This window comes from Aplysia californica, unplaced genomic scaffold (genome assembly GCF_000002075.1).
Source record: "Aplysia californica isolate F4 #8 unplaced genomic scaffold, AplCal3.0 scaffold00066, whole genome shotgun sequence".
NCBI lineage: Eukaryota > Metazoa > Mollusca > Gastropoda > Aplysiida > Aplysiidae > Aplysia > Aplysia californica.
The window spans coordinates 34,315-59,370 of NW_004797336.1; the positions used below are offsets into that span (position 1 = coordinate 34,315).

The window sequence follows — 25,056 nt, forward strand, 5'->3', positions numbered from 1 at the left end:
ACACTCCGCCTTTGAAGGGGTTGCACCTTCTGCAGACGAAGCAGTGGGTCTATTTATATCCCCCCGACCCACTGGGGGTCAGAGAGAGAGAGAGAGAATAAAAATATTTTCAGCAGGCCATTGAGAACCAGTAATGAGCACAAACTCTACTGCTGAAAATATTGCCATTACTTATTCAAAACGGTTCTTACTTTCACAAAATCCTCACTCAAAATTGGCATTCACTTAAAATCGTCACGACGTCCTCAAAACATTAAGCCTCACTTGAAAATGGCATTTACTTAGAATTATCATGACCTCTTCAAAACAGTCATTGCTTATTCAAAATCTCTATGCCTTTTAACCAAAATTATCACTTGGGTCATTAAATCATCATGACCTCTTCAAAACAGTCTTTAATTAATCAAAATGTGTATGCCTTACTCAAAATCTCTATTTCGGTTATTAAATTATCACGACTTCCTCAAAATATTATTTGCTAAAATATTGCCAAGTGGGAAGTGTGTTGACAAAACGAGTCAATTCTCAGATTTTATCTTAAAGAACACAGACATAGGCCAGATTTATAGGTTTAATTTGTACACTTAATTATATTAGATGAAAAAACAAACTATATAACTTGAAGAAAATCCCATCAGTTCAAAATGTACAAATTTGAAATTGAAGTGTGCATATTTTCAGCCGACATCTCCATACATGGATTGCGAGAAGTAACTTATTTTGTCTGTGAAATAATAGTAATAATAATTGATTTCATTTATATAGCACTCTATCTCATACAATGTCTTCATCGACCTGAGGCAGGCGTATGACCGTGTGTAGAGAAAGGGACTGTTCTACAAAATGCAAAAGCTTGGGATAGCAGGAAGGATGTACAGCTGAATCAAGAACTTTCTGTCTTGCAGAACTATCCAGACACCATATGACAGCAAGATTTCTTCACAGAGGACACTCGAGAAAGGCCTCCCACAGGGGCCAGCACTCAGCTGTATCCTCTTCCTGTTGTTCATGAACGACTTGCCAGATGTCATCTCCTGCCAGAAAGCACTCTATGCTGACGACTTGCTCATCTGGAGCAAAGGAAGTGACATGAGAGCACTGACCAAGCCATCAACGCAGACGTAACTACTATCTCGTCCTTACAAAGCCTGCTCTACTCTGGCGTTGACCAGATGACAAGGACATGTGGTTACTTGAGAGACGCATTGCGCTGCCAAGAGCGAAATGTTCGCAGCTAAAGGGATTTGAAAACAACAACAACAACATCTCATACAAGTATTATCTCCGCGCATGCCTCACATATATTGTTATTACTTACTCAAGATCGTAATAGGCTCCTGAGGCAATGTCACAGCCGACACAGAGGTCAGAGGCGAGCCATCCGTCTGCAGCCAGTGCACCGTGGGAAGGTGGTGGGGATGGTGGTTCATCACGGCAACGCTCGATGCCAGCATGTCAGCCGCCGTGCCAAAACTGACAGTCTGGTGGGGGACCGTGCAAGGGATCTCCATCATGGAGGAGCTGTCCAGATTAGGCGCGGGCAGGATCTGCACAGGGATCACGGAGCAGCTGAGGAGCGAGTCTGACTCCTGCCCGCCAACCCCAACCGTCGCTGCAGCTGTCTGGACGGTACACAGAACCGAGGGTGGGGGGAGGGGCTTGGACTGGGACAGAGGCAGCAGGAGACTTTTGGCTGGGAGCAGAGCTGTGGCTGTGGCTGCTGTTGTAGTTGACACCGTCTCTTGCGACATGACGGGAGGCATAGCAACTGTAGAGGTATTGATGGGGACCACTGAGGTGGATTTTTCAGACTTAACCTGGAAGGAAAAGAAAGCCGAGGGGTGGGGAGGGGGATTAGTAAACTCAATGCTGACGAGTTGATCTAACTAAAGCAACTATATGAGTACAAAGGTTGTGACTAAGTTTTCAAACAGATTTGATTTTAACTCACTCACCACCATTATCGCACCTGTCGTCAGTCAATAGGCGACAACTGCTCACCGCCGCTAGCGCACCCTTGTCGGTCACGTATTATCCTCTTTATTTCTACTAATTTCCAACACATATGCATACCCAATCACAAGAGTAACATCCCTTTGACCATTCAGAGCAGTTTCACTTTATTACAATGTGTCCCTGCCTGTTTTTGGAACGGGAGTTCCCTTTGTCTTATTTCTGGGTTTTGTCTTGAACTTCGGGCGGCCAAAGTCAACAAATGTTCATGCCGATATGAATTGAAAAAGGCGCATAATTTTAGAGATTCTGAATCCATATGATTCAACAAACTGAGATAATGAAGTGCAAAATAATGGTAGTGATGGTTGTTTGAGATGAGAGAAAGAGGTAGACAACCTGTCGACAGCAGTGTAGGTTAGTAGTACTAATACTAGATCTAGTACGAGAGTCTAGTACGACGACAAATGATTCAAGCGATAGCGTTTGAAATAGTGTAGCCTAAGTCATCATAAACTTATAAATTTAGTTTTCTTTGTTTTGTTATAGATTTTTGTGTGTATTTTAGGACAGAAACTGCATCACTCTCACAAAAACAGCAAAAATATTGTACTGGCTAGTTTGGCCAAAACAAGAGGTTTTGGTTCCCAAAATTCGTCGATTTTTTAAAAGCTATAAAACATGAACAAAAGAACATACAGTCAAAATTCTCTCTGTTTTGTAAAGCTCAACATCTCCAACTGAAACTGGCCAATTTTCATAAATCTTACATAAATAGATAGAGAGTAACTGGATTTTGAAAAAGGTAAAAAAAAAAAGCTGGCAGGCAGCGGCTTGGTCGGAGCTAAGGCGCCGGCAGCAAGTGAGTTAATAGTGTCCCTTTTCAAAAAGGACTTAACCACTTTCCTTTGAAACTTGAAACAAATGTTTTCTAATTAACAACATTTAGCGCAATCAAAAGACAGCTACTTCAGACTAACTAGTCATGATCAACCCAGCAGAAAGATCAAGACACTCAACTGAATATGTAGGCTTATATAACCACATATAGGATGCAATTTTTTTAACCTAAAAATCAGTGCTTCAAAGTTGCCGTGTCTTATCCAAGGGATCCGAAATAAGATCTGCAAACCCAAAGTGTATTAATATTAGATCCAAAGACATGACAAAACCACACAGCCAGACCTGGCCACTTCGAACAGAGCTCTTTTCGCTGCAGGCAACACCTTCATTCTTCAGCACAGATGGTAACACCAGTGTGGGAGGCTGGAGGGTGGACAGGGGCTGGGTAAGCAGACGCTGGATCCGACTTCCCTCAAACCGTGATCGTCCAGACTTTCCAGATGCTGCAGATTTTTTCAGACCAGACTTTCCACCATCAGATTTCCTTTTCTGATTTGGATATTTTAAGCTCGGGTCTGTTTTCATCTGGAGAGAAGAACGGGAAACAATTCATTGAACAATTCTCATTCTGCACTCTCTCAACAAGCTCCTTCATATTAAAAATGAAGTGGCAAAAATGTGGGGGTGGGGGGGGGGGATATTTTTGGACAATAAAATCATAACTATGTCTTAATCCTTTTAGCCATCTCATCCTCTCAGTCAAAGAAAATTCAATCCGCTATATGAAAATCCTCGCTTTTAAAAAAAACAAGGGCATTATCCGCAATAAGTCACACCTCAAACAATAACCATGTGGTCTAAAAGTCCTACCCATTAAAAGCTTATCCCTTATTGGGTATGGAAATATAGCAAAGACTGTTCAAAATCAGCGACAAAAGATTCCAGTGCATCCCACACAGCCACACGTAAACACCCACTCTGTACACAGCAACAAGTGCTCTGTCAGGAAGCAGCACACAGCAGAAGCACACAATCCAAAGTGAAATTTTTAAGAACTTTGGGAATTGAGATCTTGCAACTTTGTACAGGATTCACAAAGCCATTTTATGAAAAGAACTGAGACTCAAATTTATTAAGTGTAAAACCTGAAAGATGCATCAATCTTAAAAGTTAAAAAGTTGCAAAATGCAAAGGTTCAAATGTTGTATGACAAATTTAGGCTTGAACCCTACTCTCCTCTCCCCCCCCCCCCCCCCCCCCCACTATTTTCTAGCAACACCAACAGCGACAGCAACAGCGACAACAACATAGAGGTCACTGCTACCTTCTCCACAAGTGCCTGCATAGCAACGGCAAGTCCAGCTGGATCCAAGTCCTTGTTTTCTTGGTTGAGCTGTGTACAGCAGGAAGAGAGAGCACATAGAATGAGTTACAAAATTACGGTTGGGATCATTCAATTAAAAATGAAACTGCAGTGACACGCATAATTCAGGGATGACGACCTGCAGAAAAAAATCCATAGTAGCCAAAGAGTGACCCCCTGCTTTTTTTTGGTGAAAGCCAACCTTCCTTTAAGCCTTTGTTGAGCCCTAACTTCCTGAGGCTACCAAGCCCCTCTGCCTGAGCTCCTGAGCGATTCACGCTTTCATATCATCATCAGAAGCACATTCCATATCACCCACTAAAGGTAGTCCTCATCATTACCAGCATCTAATTCAGAAAGATCATCAAAATAATCAATAACGTCCTGAGTGGTAAACACTGTTTTCCGTGCACGTTTTGTCCCCAACGAGCCGGTTTGGGGAAAGGGTCTCACTCACTGGTATACCGGTGGCCAGGCACACCCGTAATTTAATGTGCCACTGACCGGCGGCTACGGCTTAAAGGGTTAACAGTAAAGAATTATCGCTTTATCACTGCTTCAAATGTTTTTCAGCAGAACATCATCCCTTCATTACCAGTGTCAGTGTTCCTGGAATTACCCATTTTCATTTTATAGAAATACTACAAATTCAATTCAGATAACTTTCTACCCTCAATAACACCTTCATCCTCAACAGCATGGTACTCGAATGCATGCCTTAACCTGCCGTGGTGTAAATCTAGCAGTCAATTCAAAGAAGCTCAGAAGAACAGTGCCAGTGAACTCAAGGCTCAAAGGGTTAAAAGCTGATAGATTGATAAACACAGTAAAATGATTTAGGATGTAGGCAAAATCTGGAACTAAAATGAAATGTCTGTCTTACACAGTACAGAAGGGGCAGCCATAACTATGTGAGGCGTACTGACAAAATGAGTTTTTTCTCGGATTTTATCCCTCCAATGGACATAGTAATGTCAAATTTATAGGTTGAGTCTGTACAATTCATTAGCATGAAATGATAAAAGACATTTTAGACTCGAAGAAAATGCTATCAGTTGAAAATCTACAAAGTCCAGCCATGTGTTGATTTTTGGCCGATGTCTCCATTTGTGGAATGCAACAAGTGACTCATTTTGTCAGCAAGTCTCACATATCAACCTCTCCAAGTAACCTAGGCTGAGAAACAAATTTAAAACCTAAATTGCCTGTACAGGAGGATGGAGTCAACTAAGTGAATAGTCAAACATTGACAAATGAGAATACAAATTCTGAAATTGACCTCCAAAAAGAGATCTTATTTGTCTGCACAACTTCATTACAAGACGGTACTCTCCTTCCCGACCACCCTAACCCTGTCATACCTCTGCCAACTCAAAGATTAAGCAACTCGCATCCATCAGAGTCATAAAACCATCACTAGTCTAGATCAGGGCTGTACTGGGTGTTATGAAGGAGGCACCTCAAATATGTAGTGGTACTATTGAAATCTTGACAACCTTTATCCCGCAAAAGGCACTAACCTTTTTAATAATGACATTGACTCTATCATCGTCAAAGCTGTGTTTGCCTTTCAGGTGGTTCTTCATGTTGCCCTGTGTAGTGCTGCTGTAGTCGCACTCGGGGCATGAAAATGGACGGTTGCCTGGTGCAAAAGAATTTGTAAAGACGTGAGAGGTCAAACACACACTCACATACATATAAAGGCGCACACACACACACACGCACACACACCCACACACACACACACACACACACACACACACACAAACAAACAGACACACACATGATATGATAGAATCTGGCACTATCAAATTTTGGACATGATATGAATTTATTCGTATCATTTCAATCTTGTTCATTTGTCTTAATCTTGATTAAAAAATAACCCAACTATCTTGTTTCCGTTTAGTAAGAGTTTTAGGGCGCTCGCAACTGCATACGATCATACGAGTGCGCGAAACAAGTTGGTTCTATTTGCAACAGTTCACTGCACAGCCTGAGTTTGGTCAATATTTCTATTAAAATAGGGGGTTTCATGAAAAAATTTTAAAATCATTAATTAGAACAAGATACATGTCACTATGTAGAGCTAAAAGAGCTGAGAAAATTTTTTTTAAACAGCATGAAGATTGGATAAACGGTTCAAAGGTTATGCAAGTTTTTTGTTGGGAATTTGGCCACATTTCGGGAATCATTAATTACTTACTTATATAGACAAGAGGATGGCACCAAAATGTGCCAAAATGAGGCATGAGAAAGACAACTTAGCAACAGTTTTCATTAATTCAAAGAGAACGTTGCCTGCAAAACAAATGACAATCATACATTTCCAGAAAGGTTATGTAATGGCCCACATTATAAACAATGTGTTTTGTAATATGCAGTCACGTGACCAAATATGGCCGCCATTGATGAAACCCACAACAGATTTTGACTTACAAGTGACATAACATCAATGTTTTAAGTCAAAAGTGTACAAAAGTACATATTTTCTTAATCAGCACGACTAGGCGCGTCTAACGAACTGTAAAAAAAGCAACAATAAATCTTCTTTTTTTTTTTTTTAATCATATTTCACCCCAAAAAAATGAATGTAGTTGGGCATGAAAACCACGAACACAGAAAACTGAAAATCTTGAATAGCTCGTACAAATTGCCATTCCTTGACTGATATCTCTTGAATTTTTCATCACCTTTAGCCCGTAACCCAAATTATGGACATGTCGAAGACGTTTGCCATCCCCCGATGTATTTAAATTATTCGTGCCTGAAGTTAGTGATTATGAATCTAATTCCATAAGAATACCAACAGTCTTGAGCAAAAGTATACATTCTTTAGATCAGCAAAAAGTGAAGAATCCAATGAAAGAGCATACAACCAAAGATCAGATGGATACAGAGGAAGAGAACCAGCGTCTGTGGTGTAGCAGTTAAGAGCTTCGCTTTCATAAGCAGGAGACCTAGTGTTGATTCCCCAGAGGAGAGAAAATTGTTATCTTTGCTCTTCAAAAAAAGAAACGCATAACCAAGTGCATGTGTTTTCGTGATAATAAAATATGTAAATATGAGGTTTTGTGCATGCTAGTTTTTTTCACACATATGTGCGACTTGTTGTCTTGAACTTTTCACAACAAATTTCATCCTTTAATCACAGGTAGGCGCAGCCTGAGCTGTTGAATTGCATGATAATTAAGAGTTAAAAAGCTAACAAATTGTCTAATTTCGTGAGTAGCCGCACGGAATTTGGCGAGTGAGTTCATTCACAGAGTGGCTATATAAAAGGCCCAAAAAAATCAGTTTCATCCCTGTCAGTTCAGCGATACACCATTCCACAACTAACAATAGAAGAGCGAAACCAGGCTATTAGACGTTTGCAAGCCGGAGAAAGCTAAACTAAGGTTACCACACATTTCAACGTGTCAGTCTACCATCAGCCCACTTTTTGCAAGGTTTCAACAGTTCAACTCCACTGTCGATCAACCAAGAAGTTGATGGCCAAGGGCAACATCTCGAGCCCAAGATCGCTTTATTCAGCTTCATCACCTGCGGGATGGTTTTGTGCCTGCCTTTTCAACGGCCCAAGCGCTTTGGAATGTCATCAGAATTTCCGACCAGACAGTACACAACCGACTCCGAGAAAGAGGGCTCTGCGCATATCGACCTGTTTTAAGGACATTGTTGATGGACCGGCATCGCCAACAGCGGAGACAATGTGCCACTCAGCACATCAACTGGAAGCTACAGAACTGGCGGCACGTACGGTTCAGTGATGAATCAAATTTTCTCATCTCTCGACACGACCGACGTCGAAAAGAGAGGTTCGCTACTGGATGCATCTCCCAGGCCTTATCGTATGGTGGTGGCAGTGTGATGGTGTGGGGAGAAATCAGCCACACTGACAGGAGCAACCTGGTGAGAGCACAATGCAATCTGGCAGCCCAGGCCTACATCAAACAACGTCCTCCTACAACATGCCCTTCCATTGCTTCAACAACCAGGGGCAATCTTCCAGCAGGACAATGCCAGACCGCATGCTGCCAGAGTAACTAGAGACTTTAGGAACAATGTCCAGACACTCCCATGGCCTTCAAATTCACCGGATATGAACGCTATAGAACACATTTGGGATGCTTTGGACAGACGTCTCCGGAACAGAGTTGTCGCCCCTGCCACTCCAGATGAACTGTTTGCCGCCTTGGATGAAGAGCGGAGGGCAATACCACTCCCCAACATTCGTCATCTCATCGCCTCCATGCCTAGAAGATGTCAAGCGGTGCTCCAGTCAGCAGGAGGCCACACCCGGTACAGAATGGCCGCCCTTGCATGGACGGATTGGAGCATCCAATTGATTGTTCAAAATCAATTCAGCTTTGAGGATAATCAATAAACAGCAATGAAAAAAATTACAAAATGTATTTTCTTTCCTTCATTTATATCAAAAGTTATTCAGTGCTATATATACGATTATACACGATGGCCCATATGGTTAATTTATGCGTTTCTAGTATTTTTTAACAGTATAGTATTTCTGTCTTTCTACTGTGAAGTTGTATCTCTCTCAGTCCAGGTTGGCCCAAACAGACAGGAAAGGGGTGTAAAATAACCTACATTTAATTTATTTTTTTTTTAAACACCAAGAAGCAGGGCACGAAAGGCAGAATTATAACAATAATAAATCAACAACACAGAGATGTTTTCAACTGCTGGAGCATTAGGAGAAACATTAAACAAAAACAATATAAGCATACATAACAATCAAGAGAAAGATGTTTGCTTCTCGCCTCGACACCATAAGTATAAAAGTTGACAGAGACTGCAAAAGGTAGGCAAAGCGCATAATAAGTAAACTCCCTACGATACAATGCCATATTACCAATTACCAGACCAGCAATATTCTCAGTCAACAAGGTTCCATTTTTTCATTTCACCACTGAAATTCAAAGTAACATGGGCTTCTGAGCCACTGAACTTGGCAGGAGCAACAATCATAATAATATCCTTCTTCTGAGGAGCTCAATACCTATTTCACCTTGCCTTGCTGCCAAGTGAACTTATCTTCAAGATTTTTCAACTTCGCTTTAATTTTGCACCCAATGACTACTGTGAAATGCACACACAGTCTGAGTATACGCTTTTGACCTGACCGCCCCCAACCTCCAGCCCATCGATCAAGATTTTCTAGTACCTGACCTGCGCTTTCTTCAACCAATCTTTTCCTTCTTGGATTGATACGAATTCACTCTTTTTATCACATTGGAGGAGGACCAAAGCCCACCACATTTTTCAATATCCTTTGAAAGTTTCATTTTAGTTTCAACTTTCGTCAAAAGTATCTTTGGCCGTTAATAATAATATTGGTCACCCTTGTGCTACCAGAACTAGTAATACCTTTGATGGCAGTTGTTTGTTTACATCAGATACATTAAAAATCCAGTTATTTGACCCTGACTTCTGGCTCTGCGGGTGAATTTTTTTTTTACCTTACGAAGTGAACTAGGGTAGTGTAGTGAAGTTCGATTTTCTTCTACAAAACTAATCATTTTTAACAAAAATGACATTTCTAGAGAGCTACATGATATATCTATCAGTATAACTTGCCCCGGGAGCGTTTTCCATCGTTAATAAAAAAAATTTAGAAGATAAAATATATATTTTATAATAACTTTTTACACAAGCGTCGTTTAAACTCCGGGTGGGTTGTAAACTCTCCAGCGTCCAATTCTACTACAGAATCATGTGATTTCTACTGCCACCTACTACAATTAGCGATGGAAAATTCAGCTCGAATAAACCGCTAGAAACGGGCTGCGCTCTAAATTTGTAAAAATTTGTGTGACACGTGTTGTGGCAGAACGCGTACCGACCCTGTAGTTTTAACTAAAAAATGTATAATATTAGACATTTCTCCCCCCCATTGAACCTAATATGGAAACAAAAACCACATATATACCTCTCGTTTCATGTTGGATTAATGATGCTAGGCTAGAACTAATAAAGTTATGAGCCGAGAAAGAGGAAAAAAACGGGATTTTCGCAGAAATTCCCACTCGCCAGTCGAGCGTGAAACCCCCTAATTAAAATCTTAAAATGCTAAAAATTTTAAGTAAATAAATTTTTTCATTTAAAATAACTTTTTACATAACATTAAAACTTTTAAGGTTTTTCATAACTTTCCGTAAGGGCCAATGGCTTTTATAAAATTAAGGATTCTGTCGGGATCAACGACGGAAAACAGATGTTGCAAATTTTTACACTTAAAATATTTCCTTTGCGTCTCTCCTAAGCCTAAATGTTCTGTTAAAATGTGTCTAATGGTAAAATCTGTGTCACATCCAACACAAAACTGCTTCTCATCTCCCTGAAGGAGGTATTTATGTGTCAGGGACGTGTGTCCGATGCGTAATCGAATAAAAATGACTTCGGCTCTTCTAGAGAGGCCCGAAGGTTTTCATGGACCCAGTTGGAGCTTAATGTTGTGTAGTTTGTTGTTGGTTTGGTTCTTCCAATGGGTCTCCCACAGACTGGAAGTGTAGTGTTTGACTTTATTTTTAAAGTCAGTCTGTGGGAAGAGTGTTTGTCGTTGATCCCAAACGAAGGAACAAGGATTCCTTTGCCAGGAGATCCACCTGCTCATTTCCTTGGGTGCCCACATGGCTAGGAAGCCATGTGAACATGATACTTTTCCCAGTTTCAGTCAAAGCATGTATTTTTTGTTGTAACCTTACTATTTTTGGGTGTAAGAGTGTGTAGTTTGTAAGTGAGGTGATGCAAGACAGAGAGTCAGATAGGATAAGGAAAGATTTGTTGGGGGAATTTTCTACAGAGTCCAGTGCCAATCTGCCATGTCAATGACAGTGTCCTCCGCACAGAAAATGGAGGCTTCAAGATGAAGTCTCCTCTGGTGTGTACTGTTTGAAGATAGGGCAGCAGCCATCACAGGATAGTCTGATTTAAAGTGAGCCATCGGTGAAGATTAGCTCCGCACCAGGGTATTTTTTCTATAAGTTTTTTGTATTCTGCTTTAAATGTTTTGTTGCTTGTAGTCAGCTGTAAGTCAACTTTTGCCTTGGTGAGGTATCATGGAGGGAGGTTGGGGAAAAGAAATTGTTGAATGTCTTGTTTGGAAAAGTGTATGTTTTTTAGGTCCTCAAGGACTCGGAGGCCGAATGGTTTGATGAGTTTTTTGATGTTTTTGAATTTGTTTATAGTGTCTAGGTTTGTTTTGAAAATGCAGTCATGTGCTGGGTTCTCTGGTGTTGAACTCTGTTTAATTGCGTATTGTAGTGAGAGTTGTGGGCGTCTGAGTGTTAGTGATGGTATGCTTGCCATGGCCTGCAGGCTCCCCACTGGAGAAGTGCGGAAAGCCCCCATGGTGAGGCAGAGTCATTGGTTTTGTATTGGGTCTAGCATGTTTAGGTCATGGCGTTTTGTCAACAGCGATAGTCAAACCTGGATCGGACAAGGGAAATGTATAAGTGGAGAAGGTGTTCTGAGTCCCCACCCCACTCCGGATGCGATAAAATTTTCAAAGCGCTTAAAGCTTTCTGGCACTTCACACGGAGGTCTTTTATGAGTGGAATGAATGTGAATTTTTTGTCAAATATAATGTAGAGAAAACGAGCCTGGTCCTGGACGGGAATCCTTTCCCCATATAATGTCAAATCCAGCCTGCAGTACACATCTGCCTGATCGACAGAAGTGTACTGCAACCGTCTTATACAGGGAAAACTTGAAACCGTTATTATTTGCCCATTTTTCAAGTTTGTGCAGCTGCGTTCCATAGATCTTAGTTGAGGATTTTTCTAACAGCAACATATCAGAAACTCGTCAATGTTTAACGAGCTGCCTATGCCATTTTGAAGGGTCTTAACGACGGACTATTTTAATCTTGAATAGGAGAGGAGAAAGGATGCTTCCCTGGGGTACACCTTCCTCCTGTTGGTCGGGATTTTTTGAAAGGGAGGATCCGACATGAACCTGGAAGGAACGGTTCTTCAGGAAGTTTCCAATGAAGGCAAGGAGGTGATCGCGTATGCCGAGAGCATGCAGGTCTCTGAGAATGCCGTACTTCCAGGTTGTGTCGAAGGCTTTTTCAATGGCGATCATGTGGCCTCCTTCTGCAAACGTCTAGTGTATGAAGGTCTCCGTGTGGACCAGATGATCCAGAGTGGATCGAGTTTTCCTGAATCTGCACTGGAGACCACTCAGCCAACCCGTCATCTCAAGAAACCACCTGAGTCGCCTGGGAATCACTTTTTCTATAAGTTTGCATAGACAGCTCGTCAGTGCTATTGGTCTGTAATTGGATAGGTGTGTGTGTTCTTTGTTAAGTTTAAGTATTGGAATGACAGTAGCGAGACAACAAGACTCTGGAAACGAGTGCGACTGCCACATGTCAGAGTATAAATCTAGTAGGAGTGTTAAGTGTTTCTGTGGGTAAATGCTTAATGATCTGGTTGTGGATGTCATCTGGACCTAGGGCTGTATTTCCCAGGTCCAAGATGCACGATGTTAGTTCGTCTAATGAGAAGTCTGCATTGTAGGTTTAGGTGTTGTTGTCCTGTTAGTTTTGATGTTTTGAAAGATGGTGTTGTAGTTTGCTTTGGATAAGTTTTTGGAGAGAGAAGTCGCTATTGTGTTTGCGATGTCTGCCTGTGTTTCGCTGTGGTTCCATCCGGCCTCTGGACGTGCCAGATGGTGTCTGAGCGTATACCCAAAACTTTTTTAGCGATTTTAAAAATTAGGTTGAGTAGTGTCTGACTGTTGATTTTGGAGATGTATTTTCTTAACAATTGTCTTTTGCTCTCCCTGAGGCATCTACGTGCCTCAGCCCAAGCTTTTAAATAATTTATTTTATTTTCTGTGGTGGTGTTGTCGATGGCTCTCCGATATGCTGCCTTCTTGTTCATTACTGCATCATAACACTCCTCAGAGAACCAGATCTTGTTTGGAAGATGTTTATGGTATGTATTTGTGACATATTTCTAGAAGCGTTTCATGGAATTTGTTGTGAGGTCAAAAGTGGGGTTCAAAATCTGGGGACATTCAATGGTGAACCCGTCCCAGAGTGTTTTTGTTTTAATTGAAGCGTTCTGGGATCGGATCATTTTAGGGCTATTGTTTTTTAAAAGAATTGGGAAATGGTCTGTACGGTCATCCAGCACAGACCCCTCAAGTTCTGGGACTAGGTCAGGGGTACAAAAGGTGAGGTCAAAGGATGAAGTGCCAAAAGTGAATCTGTTTCTGTAAGTGGGGAGACCTGTCATTTAAGAGGAAAATATTATGAAACGAAAAAATCTTGTATTAATTTTCCTTTTATGGTGTGTGGGTTTGTCTTCCCAAAGGGGGCTGTGGGCATTAAAGTCACCTAGCAAAATAAAGGGTTTTGGGAGGTGGAGCTTTAAATCATTTAGTGGACTTATTTTGAGGGGGTAATTTGGTGGGATACAAAGGGAGCAGATCATGATTGGTTTGTGCAGGGTGACCTGTACGGCAAGAGCCTGGAGGGTCTGCTTAAGACGAACTTGTCTTTGAAGTGCCTTGTTGTCGGTGTAGAAGGAGGTTCAACCGGAAGCAATCTAATCTGGTTCTCCGTGTGAATATGATGATACACAGTAAATCCTTTTAAGTCTGTGGTTGTACCTGGGGCGAACTTTGTATACAAGTGGGCATAGTGTGGCCTGTAAGTGTTGCAATTCTTCATTGGAAGGTTGGAGTCAACCAGCATTCCATTGCAGGACTGTTATTATGAAGGATTTTTTACTTTGGAGCACATAGACCCTGGCTTCGAAGAAACACTCTGATTCTTCCTTGCGGGGGAGGCAGAGTGTTTTCTAGACTGCCGCCCTGGATTGGGCGGCGGCCTAGTGGGTGATTTGGGGGAGGAGTGGCCGGGGTAGGGGAGGAAGAAGACAAAGAAGGGATAGAAGAGGAGGGAGGGGAAGAAGAGAGGGTGGAGGAAGAGTCCACTCCATCCTCCCCTAGAACCCCAAATCAGTTAGACAGTGGCACTTCAAAGGTGGATGCCACAGAGCTAGAAGGGACCTTTTTCTTTTGTGCACAAAATCGCCTCTTGATCGCGGGCTCTGGGAAGTCAGCAGTAGAGGTACTGGCTGACTTCATGACTGGCCAGGCTGCCTTCGCATATGACTGGCCAGGAACAGGGGTAGCGATTAGCGGGCAGACAGCTTTATCTTGAACAGAAATAGAAATATTTGAGATTGAAAGAGTCAGGGGGTTACTTGGTATCAGTGGTAAAATTAACTAAAGTTTGGTGATGCCCTTTGATCAACATTTTTCAGTAAATCCACACAGAAACAGAACGGTCATGAGCCCATGGCCCAAAACAAATTGATCAAAATAACCCAACAGGTAAAAAAAACATGTTGGTTTCTTCTATTTCATTATTTTGATGAGCGCCTGATTTCACCATGTTGCCACACATACATAATCATACTATCGCAGACACAAACCCACACATCACACAAAGATTGTATTCACCCAAAGACTAACAACTGACCTGTGTGTGACCGGAAGTGGACCTTGAGCTGTGTCCAGGTCTTGAAGCTCTTCTCACAAACCTTGCACTGATGCTTGCGGTCTTTCGAGTGCTTGTGAAAGATGTGGTTGTTGAAACTGTTACGGTTCTGAAAAGCCTGTCAGAAAGAAAAGGACAGCTCACGCCATTTATCTCATGGAAAATGAGTTAACTACACTTCACTTATTCTGTACGCAATTATACAATCCCAGTGTGAATAATAATATGTATTCACATAACAAATCGAAAAAAATTCAAATGCGTCTAATCATCATCATCATTGCCTTTCTCACCCACCACCAGGATATAGGCCGCGAACTAACACTTTCCACCTTTCTCTATCCTGGGCTAGCCTCTTGGTGTTATTTCATGTCTTCCCACTTTTCCTACTTTTCTGTACATCCAAAATGCGTCCAATGCTGTGTCAGTAATCAATAACAGCAGCACAGCATTCAGCTAGACCTCCTCTTCTTCTTCTTCTTTTTCTCCTCCTCCTCCTCCTCCTTCTTCTTTTTTTCGTCTTCTTCTGTTTCTGCTACTACTGCTAGAGCACTTCCCTGTTAGATCTAAAATAGACGATAGCAGGTTCTTCACCTTACAGTATAATTTTATCCTGCTGGTAAGTAGGCAGTGTCCTTCTCATGCCAGGCAGACATATTTGATTACACACACCAAGAGACACGCCAGGCTCTCTATAAAAAGACCTATAAGCCAGTGGAGTTCTCACTTGACAATGTCCATAATTCAGAGGTGTTAACTGGATATACACCCAAAAAAATCATACACTTTTCAGATCCCATGGAAACGGGGACTCAGATTTCATAGATCATTTTGCCAAATGCATCTCGTATCAAGATTACTTTTATATATAAAGTGCAACTACTTCTCAATGATCAGCCTGAAATCAGGCAAAAATTCCAAAGAATCTCAGGAATCTGGGTTTTCAGATTTATTCAGAAGTTCGGCACCTCTGGTAAGTTTGTCCCACCGAGAGAGTACCTGTCCACAGTGCGGGCACGTGAAGCCCGACTCCTGACTCTGGTGCGTGCGCTGGTGTTCCTTGAGCATGAATTTGGTGTGGCATTCCTTGTCACAGATGTCGCAGCGGTTGCTGCTCCAGCCAGGAGGAAGCGGCATGCCGTGTTTGAAGTAGCGGTGGTAGTGCAGGTAGTAGGCCCTCCCTACCGTGCTGTGGTAGCCACACAGTTCGCAACTCTAAATGAAAGGGGAACAGCAGTTTCGTTTGAGTTTTAGTAAAGGTTTTACAGCGCTTGCAAGTTGCAACTGTATAAGGTCATACGAGAGCCAAGGGGTGGATGTCAACAGAGAAGTCCTTACAGGGAATCAGATTTACTCTGCTCACCTCTCTAGCTTCATCAGCACAAAGTCTGCTTCAACTATCAAGGCACCCCGGAAATAGTGGGTCCCAAAAGAGTGACAAACATACAAAAGACGTAGAGGAAAATGACAATAGTAAGGATTAGGAAAGAAAAAGCAGCAGTTCCCTGTTGCAGTTCAGGCATAGTTATGAGCGTGACATGATGAATCAGCCCATTTACAATTCTACTGCGCTTGAACGAGAAATGTCTCTCCTTTGGGAATGGCCTAAAGACACTACAGTCAGTGGCACTGCCCCGGGGGGCAAAGGCACTTCAAGAGGATAACAAACACAAAAAAGGAGGAGAGATAAGGACGATAGATGTTCGACAGGAAAGAAGGAGCAAAACATACCAGAGCACCTGCCAACACGTGGATGCAATACAATTATTCCCCCCACCGAGCCTACAGGGGGGCAAGACACCTAATCCCACACAAATTTACTGGGAAGACAGATGTTACATGAACCTTGAACAATCCACCCTAAAAAACCCACCAGATCAGGACTTTAGCTTTAGTAAGAGTTTTACGGCACTTGCAACACAATTAGGTCATATAAGTGCCGAAGATTAGAGGTGTTACAAGAGAGTAACAAACACAAAAAAAGAAGGAGGAGAGATAAGGACAATAGATGTCTGATAGGAAAGAAGCAAACCACACTAGAGCACCTGCCAACCAACCGCAGATCAGGACTACAACAACAGTCATTTTCACCTGAGAAACATCCTTCCCTTGGCCTATTGTCACCTGCTCCAGCACACAGTCTGGCTCTGTGCCATGATTCAACACGTGCTTGATGGTGCGCCGCGCACTCTTCACCACAGCCTGACATAGCTTGCAGATGAAATGATTCCTCTGGGGCTTGTCAGACTTGGATCGCTTTAAACAAAAAACAAACAAAAAAGGAAAAGAGATAAATTTAACACAATGGTATTAAGTTGTGAAAGATAATAACAGTGTTTTACTCCACCATCAGCTTGGAAGGACGGCTCAGGACAGAGATAAATGGAAGGAGCTTGTTTGTGGCTGCCAGGGGTGAAAGGCATTGATGATGATGATGACTCCACCATCAATTAAGTTTAAGTCATTAAAAAGGCAGGCACCTTCAATCATTCTTGCCAAGGCACTTGAAAAAAAAAAAAGAAATACTTGACAAAATACTTTCCCTATATTGGGAAATCAAACTTATTTCCTTTTCTTTTCATAACCTACTGAAAACATAATTCATTTAACAATTTTAATTTGTGACGTTACTCTCACTTTTCACCACTTCTAGATTTAGATCAAATACTAGAAAACTAGTAGCATATACCACACAAATGTCTTGTAAACAGAATGAAAACAAATATACTTTACAAAATAGCCTGCCACTCTCAATGGTCTGCCTAGCTATGCAGATTGTACAGTACAGTAAGGTGACAACAGACATCATGTGCACTTTTACTAGGAGATCAACAATTAATTACTTAGCCTTGTGCAATGAGCCGACATTCAAAAACAGCATTTATTCGCCGTTCATTAGCAGATTGCAAACATTCTCAGAAAAAAGAAAAAAATTAAAACACATCTGTCTGCCCCGCTCAATATCAGTTGTAAGACGCACTGAACTATTATCTGCTACGAGGCTCGAAAGGCAAAAAAGTGACTTTCCATGAAAATATTTGTTTTTTGGACATATTGAAAGTTTAATGTCTTCTTCTTCAATTAAGATAAAAATAAACCATAATCTACCACAAATATTTTATTTTGATTTATTTTGGAGGTGAGTGTGGTTTGTTGTGAGCTTGGGTGACGAGATAAAGGAATTTGGACCTTGCTATTGCGTAGCTGTGAAATTATTTTTAGAACCATTACCTCATGGCCACCTTTGCTTCAACCAAAGATTCTCCACCAGTGGAAAATCTTTGCTCCAATGTTTTTCGTTCGTAACTATTTTTTTAGATTTTGACCCCTTTTCGAGCATGAATGGTCTGAAATGTAAACAACTCTGATTGGTAAAACAGAGTAAAAACGGGAACTTCTAGCTCACTTTAAGCTTGTTTACGTAAACAGCTGACTGTATGGGTGTGCTCTGCTAGCTGCTATTGCCTGTTGATCTTTCAGTTTTACACTTGGATTGACTTTTTTTAAATTGAGTTTTACAGCTTTTAAAAGATTAATTAACCTTCCTCTAGATCTCTCAGAGCGGACTCCTAACCAAGAGGCCACCGAGGAGGTCTATGTGCATGTGTGAGTATCTGTGTTGGTGTGTTTGTATATGTGTGTGTGCGTGTGCGTGTGCGTGTGTGTGTGTGTGTGTGTGTGTGTCTGTGTGTGTGTGTGTCTGTGTGTGAGTGTGTCTGTGTATGTGCTCTCGAGTGTTTATGGTGAAATTGTAAAGGCATAATCAGGTAGCGTAAAAACGGCACGTAAGCAGACTTGCGTCCTTCCGAGCGTGAGATTTTGGCGAAATGGGGATAATTCAGATCTCTGTTTCTTTGCTCTTTTGCTATAAAACACCAAATGCTGAAAACTTTTGAAAAAGTTCTGATTTTTTTCGTTATAATACTGTAAGTTGTTTGTATATCCGGGTATTTGGAGCGGGAGAATTGCCGTGGAAAAGGAAGCCCTTCGCGGTCGGAATGCGAGGTCCCCCGTTTAAAATTGACACCCATGCATTCGAATGCTTTGCAGAAATTGGTTTCCCGTGGTTATTATTTTTGGCCTTAGGAGTTAAGAAAGAAAACCTTGAAAAAAAAGGGTCTAAGTTTTCAAAGATCATCTAACTTTAACACGAAATGTGTAAAATACCGGCTAAAAAAGATACCAATAGAAAGAACAGTTTTTTTCCTTTAGAATAAAGTCATCGGCTTAGAATTATTTTGCATGAATCCTGCGAAACTTCCGGGAGCACTCAGTATACTACAGTATTGAGCCAGAAAGGCTCGCCAAGAAGCTGGTGCGACGCCAGTCGAGACAACCCTCTGTGTTTTTATTGAAATAACGACAGATCATCGAGTTTGAGGCAATAAAATACTGACTTGTAATGATCTCAAAGTCTTGAAAAATATTAGGCTTCATTTCTATGCTATAGTGAATGTACTCTTTCATGTAGAGATGTTTGGTGCACTTGGTACTCTTTTACTATCTGTCAAACATGGGGCTGCAGCCAGTAAACGACTTCAGCAATATTTTATTATTATGCTGAATTGAAACAGCTGACATTCTCTTAAACATTGACTGAAAGGTAAAAGTATGATACCAAAATTCTCAGGAGACACATATGGAAACACACACAAACACACACTCACACGAACGCAGAGACAGGCCTACAGAATGCACATATATATGCCTACACATTGGTACACATTCACTTTAATAAACACACATTGGACACACACGCACTCACACAAACACAGAGAGAGAGAGAGAGAGAGAGAGAGAGAGAGAGAGAGAGAGAGAGAGAGAGAGAGAGAGAGAGAGAGAGATTTAATTTTTTTTCTTCCACATTTCAAAATGATTTATAGATTTGAAAGGCCTTTGGCCCATACATCCACACATTTTAACATATGGCTCAGCAATTACATACAATGATGCAGCACATCGGATATTTAACATAAATTGGACACGCATGCACACACACTTGCACGCAAGCACACACACACATACACACACATGCACACGCACGCGCACGCACACACACACACACACACACACACACACACATACATACACACATACTTACATGCATGCCTACATACTACACCTACACACATACCGTACATATCATACATATATACATGCATATACGTACATGCATAAGACGTGTTTTGTCATCAGTTTGTATTAGGATAAATAGCAATTATTAAAGAAGTAAGTATGGAACAACACACGTATCCACCCATTGACATACGTAAATGACGTATTTCAGGAAAATAAGAACACACAGAAATAGAAATGCCACACAGTAGTATGAGAGAGAGAAAGAGAGAGAAAGGGAGAGGGAGAGGGAGAGGGAGAGGGAGATGGAGAGAGAGAGAGAGAGAGAGAGAGAGAGAGAGAGAGAGAGAGAGAAGACACTCAATTTTCCAACATCCATCAATTTCAATCAAAACAATATCCCCACAAGATCAAAACTACGTTTGGCTCATACACAACGAAACAATGAACTAAACCCCACCTGCTCAAGCAACAGCGTCAACTCCGTCTCCACAGAAATATTCCTCACGTCTGCTGAGCTCGGCAACACCACCGACTCCACTTTCCTGGATTTACTGCTGTTCTCTTTGGATTTCTGCAAAAGACCCAACATCAGAAACCTTATACACAAAGAAATGTTTTCAATGCGAAGGCAGGAACCAGTTCGTCATAAAACTTCCTGTTTGAGAAAATTAAAAAGTAGTAAGTAGCAAACAAGGTTAATGTCAACTTTATTTAGACCTATTCCCCACAGGAAATTCAGTTTATAGCCTTATTTATCTACGTACTTTGACTACTCATCCCCAGCAAGCCGCCCCCCAGCGGCTCGCTGTCCGAATCACTGCGCCGGTAAGCCGCTGGGAGCAGCACAGGCAGACTCCTTTATAACGACTTTAGACTTCAAATTAGTTCTTTTACCAGTCCATTCATTAGATGAAAAAATATCAGAAAAGGTTCACTTATTTTGATTTAATTACTAGTTTAATGATGTATATGTCCCGTTATTTCGCACCAAAAGAGGGCCGTGATGTAGTGGGTTAAAAGACAGATTTCACAAATCACCAGCACGAAACATCATGCCTTAACCAAATACACACACAGGGATTACCTGGACAAATGACTATAAACTTTTCCATATGTACCGTATCGCATTAATTTTTACCTTCTTATACATAACAGAGGGGGGAAAAATCATTCACTGCAACCAGCAGTCTTTGACAAACAATGGCCTTATACTTATACTTCCGTTATGTTGTTTCACAAGACAGAAAGTAGTGAGGCCTTATGCAGGACAACCACTATGATCTGCTATGACTAAACAGTGCTTATTTCTACCGTCACAAGGGGGGAAAAATGAAAGAACGAGAAAGTCCACGGAGCATTTTAAACTCCATATACCGTCATAAAGCTCACCTGTTTCTTCATCACCGTCGACTCTTTCGCCTTAGATTTTTCTGCAATGGTTGGTCTTTTCATTGGTTTGGAGAAAGACTTCCGAGGGACAGCCCTGGTCGAAGCTCCTTTCAACCAGCTGGACTTGACAGTTCCCACCGTTACTGCGCTTCGCTCCCTGACCTGCCCGGACGGAGCTGACTTCTTGCCCTTTGCACTGACCACACCATCCATCCTTTCTCTTTCCGCTTTCTTAGAACTGGAACCAAAGCTTTCTTCTGCAAGAGTGTCTTTTTGTTTAAATCTAGCGGATGCCTCCTCCTCAACACTATCAGACTGGACCGAGAGAGGGTCACTTGACTTGTTCAGGACACAGACAGATTCATTCTCATCAAGCACCGAATCAGATTCCTCTACATTTGGGGCACTGTTTCCTCCAAAGGTCGAGTTATTTTTTCCTCTAACACTTGTGAGATGATTTCCTCCTACAGCTGGGGTATTTTTTCCTCTTACATTTGAGGCACCACTCCCTCCTACAGCTGAGACATGTTTTCCTTTCACACTTGAGGAGGTATTCTTTCCCGCTGTCAAAGACGCAGTATTTCTCTCTGCTTCAGATGCCTCATTCTCCAAATTTGGATCTTTTGTAACTACTGATCTGAGCGAACTGTCAATACAGGGGTCCACAGAACAGCTTTGTAGAGAATCACTCGCCTTTGGGACACCAAGATTGTCACCTGGTGAGTCTCTACCAAGTTTCTCGCACTTCTCCATGGGGTTGTGCACATCAGCTCCTGGGAGCTGGTCAGCCACCACATTTTTATTACTCCCATCACACTCTAGCCTTTCATCTGAAGACGGCCGCCCTGACGCTCGCAAAAACTCCAGCTCCATTTTGGCCCTTTTCTTAGGCGGGGGTCTCACTTTGGACAGAAAACCCCCGACCTCACTAGACAAAGATTTCTTCTGCTTGCTCCGGCCACTGCTGCTCCCGCCCTCCGTGTCACTTCCTGTGTGTTTCCTCTGTCGCACCTTGCTCAGCCCCAGCCCTCCATCTATCTCCAACAAATGTAGCTTTTTGACCTTCACCTTCACATTGCCCAGGCCAACGTCTTCTGCTAACAAAGATTTTCTGGAATGACATGAGAAAGGTGGAAGTTATAACAGAAATATAGGATTCATAAGCACATAAGTACATAAACATGCAGATACTTAGCACTCACACAAAGTCTTCCTTTGTTTACAACAGGGGTGCCAATTAGTTTATTTTAAAAATCCCGAACTTTTGAAACCCCCTGGAAATGATGACAAGAATGTATAGATCATGAGCAAGGCGTCGCAGTGAAATCAGGGGCTTGTTAAATCAATAAAATCGAACAAATCAGCATTTTCCCGCCACTCTGGCAATTTTTTTCCCATTTTTGTCTTTTTGGCTCAACATCTTTTGTGTCTATATTTCTGTATGGATTTAACTAAAAACATTGATTAAAGGCACAAAAATTGTAAATTTTATAGTTTCCAATATAATGGAACTCGCCAAACTTTGGCGGCAATTTTCTCGCTAATTTTACCTCTGTAACCAGGCGACCTCCCACCTCCTTCAATCACAAATATCTCGACTTCTATTTAAGATAAATGGTTATTTTTTATTTTGTCATGAAGAGCAAGGCAAATGAACACGATTTAAGATGATACTAATTGACAATTGCCTGATTCCACAGTGTCATGACACATACTGTCTAATTGTCAGAGTCATTTCGTATCATGACTATTTTTATATACAAGTGCAAAATGCAGACAGTTTCAGAAATCTAAATTTCCAGATTCATCCCGAGTAGTAAGAAAAAAATTATATCAACAAAATCATGATCAACAAAGAATGCAAAAGAGAGGACAACATACAGAAATGACAAGGGTCAGGAGAAAAGACATTCTCTCAAAAACACACTCCCACAAGCACAAAAATTATTTGCTTTTTAGTAAGAGTTTTACAGCACTTGCAACACAATAAGGTCATATAAGTGCCGGAGATTAGAGGTGTTACAAGAGAGTACCATACACAAAAAAGAAGGAGGATAGATAAGGACGATAGATGTTTGACAGGAAAGAAGGAGCAAACCACACCAGAGCGCCCGCCAACACGAACAAATATTATTTATAAGCATAAAAAAGAAAATAACCCAAATCTACAGGGGTGAAATGAGGTGGGGGGGGAAGGGGTAGGATATGTGAAAATAGCAAAAAGTACAGCTGGCGTCTATTATGTCGTGGTAGGCGTTTCATTGTCCTACGTAGAAGGCCTAAATTTGATTCCTTTTAGGGGAGAACTTTTAAAGCATATCTCAGTCTTTCTGCAGAGACGTTGTATCCGTCTCAGCCTGGGTTGGCCCTGACAGGCAGATTCAAAGTCTGCCTCCTAAATTATTTAAGTGGGTGGTTGGCGGGTGCTCTGGTGTGGTATGCTCCTTCTTTCCTTTCCAACAGTCTATCATCCTTATCTCCTCTCCTTCTTTTTGTGTTTGTTACTCTCTTGTAACACGTCGGCACTTATTTATCCTATTGTGGTGCAAGTGCCGTAAAACTCTTATTAAAACTAAATTATCTAAATTAGTGTTAATGAGGACGTAAAAAATCACCTATATTAACATCATTTACACCATTTACGACTTACTTCACTTTGGTCCTGCGGTTCCGCTTAAAGATTTTGTGGTGGAAAGTGTGCGAGTCTTCTTCCCGCGACGCCAGGTCCCTGTCTGACCCGTCAGCAGATGCCGCGCTCTTCCCTGACACAGGAGACTTGTTACTGGTGCGTAATCCTGTACCGAGGAGAATGGTGAACCCTGTTAGGTTATTTAAGAGGCACGACTTCCGAGTTCTATGTCCATCTCCAAAAGGACCGAGCCAAGTGTGAATTCCTGTAAAGAGCCTTTCCCAAGGACACAATGTCAGACAGAGCTGAGGCCAGAACCCCCGAACCTGCAATCTCATGATTATGAGTCTGGTAGCCTAACCACAAGGCTACCGATGCCACTAAGTAAAATGGTAACACAGCAGACATGTACAAGCATACCTAAATGATGATATAAGGAGAAAAAATCATTAGAAACCCACTTTACTTTATATCAATACAGAATGTATAGGAGGATGCCTGATAAAGAACCAAACGTTTCTCATTACTTTCACATAGCCTGGTTTTTTCATCTAATTCTCACTTAAAACTATTTAAGTTATTTCTATTTCAGTTAACTAATGGATTTGGAGAGTAGTTGGTTGGAGGGTGGTGTTTGGAGCTTTCTTTCCTTTTTGTTTTTCTATGGGGATGTTTAATAAAGAACAATACAGTCGATCCTGCCCTGACGGCCAACTCTATAAGACGGCCACCTGTACAAACGGCCGCTTTCTATTTCCCTCCAGGCGTTTTTTCTATATAATTTAACTGTGTAAAACGAGCACCTATCTAATGCGGCCGCAGCCACCATATTTTAACACACAACCCCTATCATACTAAACAATAACACCTGTCTTAGACGGCCACCTTAGTGACTCCATTACGTTTTGTTAAAAATCATGCATTGTTGGCCCCTGCCGTTGTGGGTGAGCCGTCAAATCCAATCACCTGTTGCATTTGTTGTTAGGTAGTCCCTCCAACCCATCATGTCGCGTAGGCCCCTCCTACTGTTGACCAATAGGTAACAAATTTTCAGCTGCTGGTGAGGTAAGCGTGTGATCCCCCCATAACCCATAAGCCCTGCCCAGAACTCATACAAAAATCGTAAGTGAGATGTGTGGTCACTGTTTACCCAGTCTGTAACAAAGTAGCAATGGACGTCAACATGAACTTGTAACAGAAGCGTTGCTCGTTCTCCGAGGGGAGGCGACCCGTGTGTTTGTTTTACCATAGCACCCGGTCCTC

General features: G+C 41.7%; 1 protein-coding gene across 2 annotated transcripts in view; it reads right to left on the bottom strand.

Moving 5' to 3' along the window:
- Positions 1–25,056, bottom strand: part of LOC101845390 — a 46,090-nt gene that overhangs the window by 7,686 nt on the left and 13,348 nt on the right. For both annotated transcript variants that reach the window (XM_005093547.3, XM_005093546.3), the window contains exons 5-14: positions 23,815–23,959; positions 21,165–22,275; positions 20,233–20,346; positions 16,788–16,952; positions 15,696–15,911; positions 14,679–14,814; positions 5,680–5,801; positions 4,121–4,189; positions 3,139–3,381; positions 1,319–1,817 (exon numbers count right to left, since the gene is read on the bottom strand). In XM_005093547.3, coding sequence (XP_005093604.1) covers positions 1,319–1,817; positions 3,139–3,381; positions 4,121–4,189; positions 5,680–5,801; positions 14,679–14,814; positions 15,696–15,911; positions 16,788–16,952; positions 20,233–20,346; positions 21,165–22,275; positions 23,815–23,959 — 2,820 coding nt within the window. The remainder of the gene's footprint in view (positions 1–1,318; positions 1,818–3,138; positions 3,382–4,120; positions 4,190–5,679; positions 5,802–14,678; positions 14,815–15,695; positions 15,912–16,787; positions 16,953–20,232; positions 20,347–21,164; positions 22,276–23,814; positions 23,960–25,056) is intronic.